The sequence below is a fragment of the Halyomorpha halys genome, unplaced genomic scaffold (genome assembly GCF_000696795.3).
Source record: "Halyomorpha halys isolate HHAL.00 unplaced genomic scaffold, Hhal_1.1 Scaffold1049.1, whole genome shotgun sequence".
NCBI lineage: Eukaryota > Metazoa > Arthropoda > Insecta > Hemiptera > Pentatomidae > Halyomorpha > Halyomorpha halys.
This window is the reverse complement of record NW_027106174.1, coordinates 40,020-50,706: the sequence shown is the minus strand read 5'-3', so window position 1 is coordinate 50,706 and position 10,687 is coordinate 40,020. Positions and strand designations below refer to the sequence as shown.

At 28.7% G+C, this 10,687-nt stretch overlaps 1 protein-coding gene across 1 annotated transcript in view; it reads right to left on the bottom strand.

Moving 5' to 3' along the window:
- Positions 1 to 4,312: 4,312 nt before the first annotated feature.
- The window catches only part of LOC106688073 (acetylcholine receptor subunit beta-like 2), a gene marked incomplete at its 5' end in the record, with an annotated part of 44,899 nt that continues 38,524 nt past the window's right edge, over positions 4,313 to 10,687 (bottom strand). Inside the window, 1 exon segment of the mRNA XM_014432357.2 lies at positions 4,313 to 10,488. Within this exon segment, the coding sequence (XP_014287843.1) occupies positions 10,264 to 10,488 (225 nt within the window).

Sequence of the window (10,687 nt, the reverse complement as noted above, 5' to 3'; positions counted from 1 at the left end):
AATTACCTTGTCTCAAGAAATTGAAATAATATAATTAAAGAAAATTTTGGAAGAAGAGAAAATATTTATAAAATTGTAGTAATGACAATAAAATAATAGATAAATATAGAATTCATAACAGGATGTCCTGCAGCAGCGTTGGCTTCAGCCTTCCAGATTACCCGTAAGTCACTGCACCTTTAACGTCCGGTAACTCGGAGTGGAACTTCAAGAACCGTTTGCTGATGAAGTCTTCTATTTATTTCATGGCTATTTCTTACAAACAAACGGGCATATATTGAAATTCTCAAGATCTTATTTTGAAATTATTGTATTTTTTTCCTTTTCGTAAAGGATGCCGCTCCCCAGACTTGACAGCCGTACATTAGCATTGGTCTGAATATTATTTTATAAATATGAATAACTGTTTCTGGTTTTAATTTAGATTTTCTATTTATGATAGGATATAGCATTGTTAACCCTGCATAAGTTTTGGTTAATTTAATATTGATATGGTGATTCCAGGTAAGGCGGCGATCGAGGTAAACTCAACAAGGTCTCTTACTGCTTCACTGGCAGGATTCCATAGAATTTTTTTATGTTTGAGAATTAGTTCCGGTGAGTCTGGTATATGTATGAAAATAAATATAATAGTTTCGAAAAAAAACTGTACTAAATAGCAGATTTTAAAAAATTTACTAAAAATTCTTGAAAGGTGCTTATTTGGTCGATCATTATGATTAAGTACCTATTGACCGAAGTCACAGAGTCTGGCACCCGGGTCTGCTTTACAAACACCGTAAATACCTACCTCCTACATACTTTCTCATCATCCGTTCCTTTCTCACTGATATATTATTCCAAGTAAACCACAATGGTTCCTATTCATCTCTCTATTCTGAGTCGCTGGTGTTCCTCAAGGTAGTATCCTTGGTCCCATCATCTATACAATCTGTACAGCTGATATCCCAAACAATCCTCACATGACATATGTGTACTCGCAGTTAATAATAACCCCTTGATTGCATTCCAAACTCTCCAGTACAAGCCTCGCAGAATGGTGCCGAAATTGGGGGATAAAAATAAATCCCATTAAATGATGTTTACTCTTCGTAGTAAACCTGCCGAATGCCCTATAGTATACCTTAATAATGTGGCTCTTACCCCTGTAGAACAGATCCGCTACCATGGACTACATCTAAAAAAACGTCTTATTTGGAATCCTCACACATGACTAAAAATATAGGAAACTATTACAGCACTTACTAGACAAACGCTCTAAACTTCCAATTCATTACAAAAGACTGATCTACATGACTGTAATAAGGCCTATCTGGACATACGGAGTTGAGCTTTTGGGCTTCATTAAACCTTCGAATTCCTCTCGTATCCAATCTTTACAGTCCAAAATCCTTCGTAAAATCCTCAATGCTCTCTACTTTGTCACAAATAAAATCATCCATAAAGACCTTAATGTTCCATCTGTAACGGATCTAGACAGATATCAATCCATGCATTATAAACTCTCTAACCACTCAAACCGATTAGTTTCTAATTCTCGCTTCCTCTTTTATTCCTGACACAATCCTCCTAGGTGTCTGAAAAGAAGATGGCCTCGAGACCTTATATTGTACATACCTGTATCATACCATTATGATCTTACATCAAATTTACTTGTTTTACTTTATGTGCAGTTGTAAATTTCAATCAATAAATTTAAAAAAGATAAAAAGATTGACCAAAATATAATATTTTCAGTTGTATTGCTTAAACTACGTAAAATAATATTTTATATACCTTTCTAAAGTAAATAAACTTTTAAAAAGTAAATGATGGGGTAAATAATAATTCAAATGACACGCTAACATATATATTTAACATATAACAAGCATAAACAGTTTTTGAGTTCCAAATGTACACTAAATAACTTTAAATTAAAATTTTATTATCATACAGGAAAAAATATTATTTTACATTTATCCGCTACATCGATTTTTTGAATCAGAAACAGATACATTTAGTCACAACAGATAGTACATTTATTATAAACATATACAATATGATACAATGAGAAAGACTGTAGGCATTAATAACATTTTGTTGTTAACATATAATATCTATTTATAAATTAAATCCTAATCCAATAAATCAAAGTTGTATACATGTAGATATTTCAAATTATTTTAAACACCCATTATAACATGCACATATATACTAAACATTTATGTCTGGTAGCATGCAAACGTTCAACATTGATGTATATGATATAAACACAATTTTTTAAGACTCCTTCAGAGACATGAGCCGAAATAGAAACATCGATTTAACATTCAACACTTATTTTTATGACATCCAATATAAACATATATTATTCTAATTGTATCAGAAATACATTTAATTGATATTTGCACAGCTATTACATCAAGAACAAAAAAAAACCTTAGGCGTAAGATGAAATTTTTGAAAAGTAGAACCGATAAGAACCGCTCACGATGCTCACTCAGGACATTTACAAACCACCAGCGTGACCAAATTTTTACAAGTTTACTTCATTGTTAATCTGAACCATAAAATTGTTTAACGTATTAGGAACAATTTTCTGAAAAATAATCGATGTACGAGATACAAAACCCATACGGGAATATAACGTATATTGAAAAACAGTCCGAGTGGCGGTCAATAAACGTATCAAAATAGTAAAAGAAAACTATTTATTGTTAACGAACGTTTCGCCCCACATTTTAGGTCTTCGTCAGTACTGTCTGATGGTAGTATAAAGCACAACTTACTGTGCTTTGTTCAGTAGTGCTTTGTACTATAATCAGACAGTACTGACGAAGACCTAAAATGTGGGGCGAAACGTTCGTTAACAATAAATAGTTTTCTTTTACTATTTTGATACGTTTATTGGCCGCCACCCGGACTATCCTCCTACAATCGAAAAACATAAATTTTAATAAACGATAAATGGAAATTTTTTTTTTTAAATTCTAATTTATATCTAAATTATTTTTTGCTAATTTATTACTTAAAATTAATAATAACATTTTTTATTTCAATACAAATATTTGATATTTCAATTCTACAGAATTGGAATTATTGTCTATACGTTCTAGTCTATGTTTTATAAAGATTGATGTTTTGTTTGTTTTGTTTTTTAGAATATTATAGATAGAATCCCTCTTTTTATATTGGCATATCCATCGGTTTTCTACTTGAATAAATTCTACAAATTAATATATCTATATGGCCAAGCGTTACATTAAAGAGCATACATTCTATAATAACTGAATATAGTTGAATACAAATATATAAAACATTTATAAAATATATTTTTGAAACTTATTATACTTATAATATTTACCATTAGTCAAACAATTATATATATGTACACTTATAGTTCCTATATTTACATATTTTTATATAATTTGTTAGTAATCATATGTTTTATATAAGTAATTTTGGAGATATTAACGAAATCGTAAAATATGTGAACCAATGAGTATATTAGAAGGCGATATGATCTACCAAATATTATTTATTTATAAGTTAATGTATAATTTACTATAGATAATTTAATGTTAAATTCGTTATAATATAATATTTTTGATACTTAGTTTATTACTCAATAATTTTCCCACTATGTCATCTAAATTATAAAGATTGATCGTATAATTTAATTATGATAGATACAACGCATGATTATAAATAAAGTTTATCATATACTAGAAATATTTAATTTATATTTGAATATTTTTAAATCCTCTATTGTTAAATTGTAAATATTCTAATGATAATTATGATAATTGATAACTTTTTAACATACTTAAAGGCCATTAAACTTTTTAATAATTATTATTTGCCTTCTAACCTCATTGGAAATCACTTTATAACTTATACTTTATTGGAAGATCATTGTGTATTCCTCTGTACGTTAATAACACGTTGAGTTCTATTTACAATTAAAATATGTTAAACTTATTATAGGATAAATTTATTTTTAAAACGAATTTTATTTTTTTAACGAAACAAAAAATTTTCCAAAAAAAGAAAAAGAAAGAATTTTAGTATTTTGAAGACCGAACTAATGCTAAATAATATGTCAGTATTTTTAAATTGTTAATATTACCTATAGCTATTTTTAAATCTAATATTATTTACTACTAAAATTATCTAGAATAAAAATTTTATTTTTTATGATACATCCAAATAATTATGATAAATTAATTTATTCCAAAATACTAATTAAACAAAAAAATATTGCTACATGCTAAACTTATAGCCTAAGAATATTCAATTAATAAAATTAAAGTCAAACAAATAATTCCACTTATTTAATTAATTAGATTTAATGATTAAATCTGAATAATATTAAGGTTTTCAATAATTTAATTTATTTTTGTAATGGAAAAAATAAAAATAATATTAATTATTAAAAAATTCTTTTGAAAAATAAAGTATATCAATACAGAAAAAAAAAATCTATAGCTAACTTACACCATATTTATATTAGTATACAATTATAGAAAGATAGAATGGGGATTCCGTACTCACATTTGTGCGGTATTTTTATTAAATATATTAAAACAATAATTAATTTAAATTATATGTCTATATATTATATTATACCTATATGTATTTTTATAACTGCCTTATTTACAATATATTACATAAAATTATCATCTACAGTTATTATTAAATAGACCCTATAACTAATAATTTTGGGGAAAATATTTCTCAACTCCAATAATATCCTTATAAAAATAATAGTAATATTAATTTTTAGTAAAATGTATAATATTTTCATTGCAAAAAAAAAATCAGTTTTTTTCTCCAAACGCTCTTTAGATTTATCTTACTTAATCACACATCATCCATTGAATAACATTTCAACAGTAAAAATATTTTTGTTAGTTAAATATTTTGTATGCTAATTATGACAGTAAAATTAACAGTAAACAAAATAATCGCCTCCAAAATGCTAGTATTGTGATAAAAATTAAACAATTAGCCGTATCTTCTAAGAATGTTCAAATTTCAACCCACAACCCAATAGTTCAGGATTAGACCTTATTATATCAAAAATCTCTTAGAGACTATAATAAAACTATAAAATTAAAAAGAAATGATAACAAACGAAATATAAGCATAAATAAAAAAGCAATAAATGACACTGATGGCCATTAGTACGGGCAGTAAAATTTATGAGAAACTTTATTGATTCGTAAACGGTTAATGTATCTTCCAATAACAAATAGCATACCTTTAAAAAATAAAATAAAAACAATTCAGTTTCATTAATATTATTTTTTAAGCCACTTATTTGTTTATATGATTATAAACTAATTAAAAAAACATCCATCATCCATACACCCAGCTCCTAAGTAAACAGTTTCCGGCATGCGCGCATCCAATGAAGTTTCTACAGCAGGACCGTGAATAAGAACGGTAAAGACCCACAAGATTGAAGAGATGGTAAAGACTTCTCTAAGCAATGAGAAGTAGTCCTCTGTAGAGAACCAGAGGATTGCTTCGTGTTCCTAAAGAATATCTGCCGTCCCGAACAGCAAATCAAACTTCACAGAGGGTTCTCGTAATATTAACTCTATAAATGGTGACAGCCAGAATCAAAGTGGCTGTGAAAATCCAAGTGTGCGAGGAAAATCGAAATAGTGCGCGGAAAAATCCCCCTTTCATCTTGGTTTTAGCGACGTTACGAGTACAGCCATAAAGCTGTGTGGAGAACCTTAAGACAGACGGTTTTCAGGTCTTACAGTGCAAAAGATCAAAGAAGGTGTCAGACTTTTTCCTGGCACCATGGTGGGGCACAGAAGTATTACAGCTTACCTTCGGAAAATTCGTCGTTTCTGACCTCGATATAGACCACGACCTGAAGGAGGTGAAAACAGATCTAGAGCAGCGACTCCAAGATGTCCTAGATCTTCACTGTCTCAGGCCCCGTCAAATCTGCCCCTTCTTCATGACGACGAACGAGGTGAAATTAGAATACAAGAAAAAACTTTACACGACAAACCTCATCAAGTTTAGTCTGAAGTCTTACCGAGAGGGGAAATATATAATACTGAAATATCTACTACTTACCATAGATACCCGCTTAAAACATGTCACCGTTCCTGGATGACCCCACAACCATCACAAGTCTATAAGAGTGTCTTAGGTCCATTGGGTTGTGGGTGATCTGGAAGCTGGTATTCTAAGAACAATACTATTAATACAAATAGTACAAGAGCCGGAAAGAAAAAAAGGCAGTTATTTAATTTTTGATTAATTTAATGAAAACTATGTATAATTACTAGTCTAAATTGACGAATATGCCAAGTGTGGGTAGGGAGGATGAAAAATGGCGACTGTTTCAAAACGTTAAAAAAAATAATTTTTCATTCCGAGCTCTATACCTTTAAAACAACCATCATAGAAAACCTAAGGAAACATCATTTAAAGTAAATTTTGTGAAATAATAGACCTGATAGAGCTAAAAGTTAAAAAGCAACATTTCATAAAAATATGCTGAAAGATTACTACCTAGTAAATTTATTTTTAAATGTCTATATCTCAAAAACAATTCGACGTAAAAATATCTATTAAAGCTAGTTTAATGGACTATGAAGTAGTTTATGATCTTTACCTTTGTAGGAGTAGTAGTTTTCATGATAGTTGCTAAAATATATTGATTTATAATTGTTCGGACAATAAGTTTGATATATGAAAAATTTCAGGAACAATTCGACGTAGATATATCTGTGAGCATTCAAATTAATACAAGTTAATTTTTTTATAAAATAGTTTAATAAATTTATCTTTGTAGTAGTTGTAGTTTTTATGATGCTTGACAAAATAAATTCACAAAATGTTAATTTCTAGTTGTTCAGATAAAATGTTCATTTTTGAAAAAATATATCTCTGGAACCATAAGACGTAAACATGTCCGTCAGTATTCAAAATAAAGGTAATTTAACTTACTATAATGTTGTTTATATCACGTGTCTTTGTTGGGGTAGTACTTTTTATGATATTTGCCTTATGAATGTAAATTTAGCACATGAAAATTTATTTGAACAACTATAAATCAATTTGTTTTAGCAAATATCATTATAACTACTACTCCTACGAAGAGAAACGTCATAAACTACTTTATACTCTATTAAACCAGCTTTAATTTTAGTGGTACAGACATCTATACGTCAAATGGTTTTTGAGATATAGATTTCTCAAAATAAATTCACTTCCTACTGATCTTTCAGTATATTATTTTATGAAATGTTGCTTTTTTAAAAAGCTATATCTCGAATACTATTGAACGTAAATAGCTCTATTAGGACTCATATTTTAGAACATTTATTCTACTCAAATTCAAATGATATTTCCTTAGGTTTTCTAGTGTTGTTAGTAGTTTTAAAGGTATAGAGGTCGGAATGAAAAATCTTTTTTACATTTTGAAACAGACACCGTTTTTTACCCTCCCTACCTATACCTGGCAGACTCGTCAATTTAGACTAATAATTATGCATAGTTTTCATTAAATTAATCAAAACTTGGGATAAATTAACTGTCTTTTTTCTCCACCTGGACTCTTGTACTAAAAGGCTGGGAAACTCGTCTAAGTAACTCTTTACAGTTGTGCACACTAACTGTAACACTTCTAGGCATAGGAAGATCTCCGCCAATCTCCAGCTCACGATTCAGTCCCACCGATTCCTCGACTGTGTTGTGTTGGATTTTATCACTTTGGACTATCAATCCGTGCTTTACCGTGTCCCAATATTATTGGGTGAGTCAAAATTATCTAAATATAAAATTTAAATTTTCAATTATAACGATGTAGTTTGGCCGATGACTTTGACCTCAAGGCGAGATATGAGATTTAAAAAATGTATTTAGATTTGAAGGTCGGATGTATAATAATGTATAATTATAAAATTAATTGACCATTAAAGTATTTCTGAAGTTGAGAAATATAAATCAAAGGAAGGGATACCTAATATTGGGTCAGTAGGTGAACTACAGAACCCAATGTCTAACTTTGTGGAACATGTGATTTAGCACGCACCTGTCCTTTACGACAAGGTGACTTACTTAGAACTATGTTATATTATCTATACCTATATTATATATATTTAATGATATAATTATATATTAATATCTACATTTAATTACATATGTACAAATTTTAAGGCATTAACCTTATTCTTATACTTAGTGTTCACAGAGCATCAGGCCTTGCTTCTCTAAGCCACGAAGGCTTAGCAGAATAAACGGTTTAACATAAATCATAACTAAATAAACACAGCTATCACATTTATCAACCAACTACTACACCCATGCAACAAACAAATATATTACTATTTTACAAAATATATAATACATTTTTATTCCAGCATCAAATGATCCGTTCTGAGAGCAAACACGCATTGAAGCATTGATGATTCTATTAAAAACCAGCTAAGCAGATGTTGGGAATATGAAGGCCTTATGAATTGGTGCAGATTCAGATTAATATTTAATTATTCAATAAAAACAATGACTAATTTTGCATTAATAAAATATAATCAAATATGAGGTATTTTCCCAATATGCATATTCAGTCCTGAAGTTATATGAGGTGTTAAAAGGAATAGTTGTGTAAGTCAATATAATGTCTTATTGAAAAAAAAGTTGTTTAGCAGAAGTATCTTAAACAAAATCTACATTTTAACATTTACAATTAATTTAGCAAAAACTGTTTTATTATAAGTTCATTTGTGCATTTATTTATTTTTTGTGAAGTATTGTGACATAAACACTAACTATTTAACCACTAAAAAAAAACAAACAAAAATAATCAAAATTTTAATTTTAATTTTGGATTTTGGATATCGGCCATAATAACCCTATTTAAACATAGGCTAAAGGATAGAGAGGATTATTACACTGAATAAATCATTGTTATTTATTTTATTATCATCACATTGTTATTGTAAATTCTCGGTTATATTCGAGTGTGAAAAATTATAGCAGCATTAAAAATACAACGCCACTCAGATTATCTGAGTTAACCCTTACAAGTTAAGGGTTAATGGAGATACTACCCTTTTCTAAGAGATATCCTAATTGAAGGAGATATTTTTTGAGAGAGGAAGTGGTATAGTAGAAGCAATATAGAGAAAAAATATACAATTAAACACTCACAATATATTTAGTAAAAACAACATTATTGTGAGTTTTTGTTTTAATAATTGTGATAAAAAAAAATTTATTTAAATGAGTTTTTATGGCTTTAATTTAGATATATCCCTTTTCCTAACAGTTATTAAACATCTAAAGAGATATTTCGGGAAGATAATGGTATATTAGTCGAAGTACTGTAGAAAAAAATATCTACAATACAGCATTTACAACATCTTTAGTAAAAACTGCTATATTGTGATTTTTTTTTTGTAAAGTGGTGGTTAGGGGTTCAAAAGGAACCTTTGCCCAACCGCACAGACAATATAAATGAATTTCTAATTTTGTTATTGTTGTATTTTAAATAATTGACCATAATAAAATTAAAGCATTTGAAAACAAAATATACTAACATATAAACTAGAAAAATAAAGTACTTAAACAAACTATTATAATAATTAAAATTCCAATAACGTGAAAACAAATGTCACTGATTTATAATTTTTCATTTATTAACCTCATAAAAATTCTCCAGTAAATTATTGATAAGCTATAAAAATCAAATTATATTTCTTCATTTTTTTTTTTTATGTAGAGCTAATTTTTCAACTGGTATGATAATCCAAGGTGGTTTTGTAAAATTATTTAAAGGTATAGTAATTACTATAAATAACATAATAAAGCAACGACAATAAAAAATACTGAGGAAAGTTGTAGATTTAAAAAAGAATTGTAGCCAATATAATGTTAACACTATATTGTAAAAAAAAATGTACACAGAAAACTATTTACAATTTCAATCCCTCCTTACACCTCTATATTCCCAACCAAATCTACTTTTTTCTCACTTTCGCGCGCAAGGAAAAAGTATTTTTATACATAATAATAATATTTTCAATTATTAAGCTTTAAAAAGCTGAATTTCTTGCCAAGATATTTAAAAAAATGTTTTAGCATATAACATAAAATAAAATTATTAATCTGTAGATTGAATTCTGAAAAATTATTATATTATTATAATCATTTTGAAAAATAATTCCCTCGACAAAAGTGATCCTTAAACAGTACATGATTTTGATTTTAAAAATATACAAATGATTTTTTTTTTTTTTTGTTAAGACCTTAAAATTCCGGATGATTACGGACGTTAACGTAGTCAGCTGGTACAGCGTACATACTCTTCCTCAATGGTATCTCTGAAAGCTTCTGGTCGATGGGGATCCTCTGGTCGTAGAGGGAGGGTGCCTGGAATATTATCCAGCAGGTGCCGACCATGCAGGCCAGTGTGAAGACCCAGAGGAAGAAGCGGTCCAGCACCATGGAGATGTACTTCCAGTCCTCAATCACCTATAGGGAAATAATAAAATTTCACTTCCTTGTTCTCTAAAATAAATAAATAAAAATATCCTATTAGAAACCCTTAACTTCTCTGCCACCCCTCGTGAACCACATCCAAGACCAAGCCATCTTATTGTCAGTAAGGATTTAGGGATAACATTGGTTGTTTTTTTATAATCTTTAAATTTCTTTCTTGAGACTGGTAATT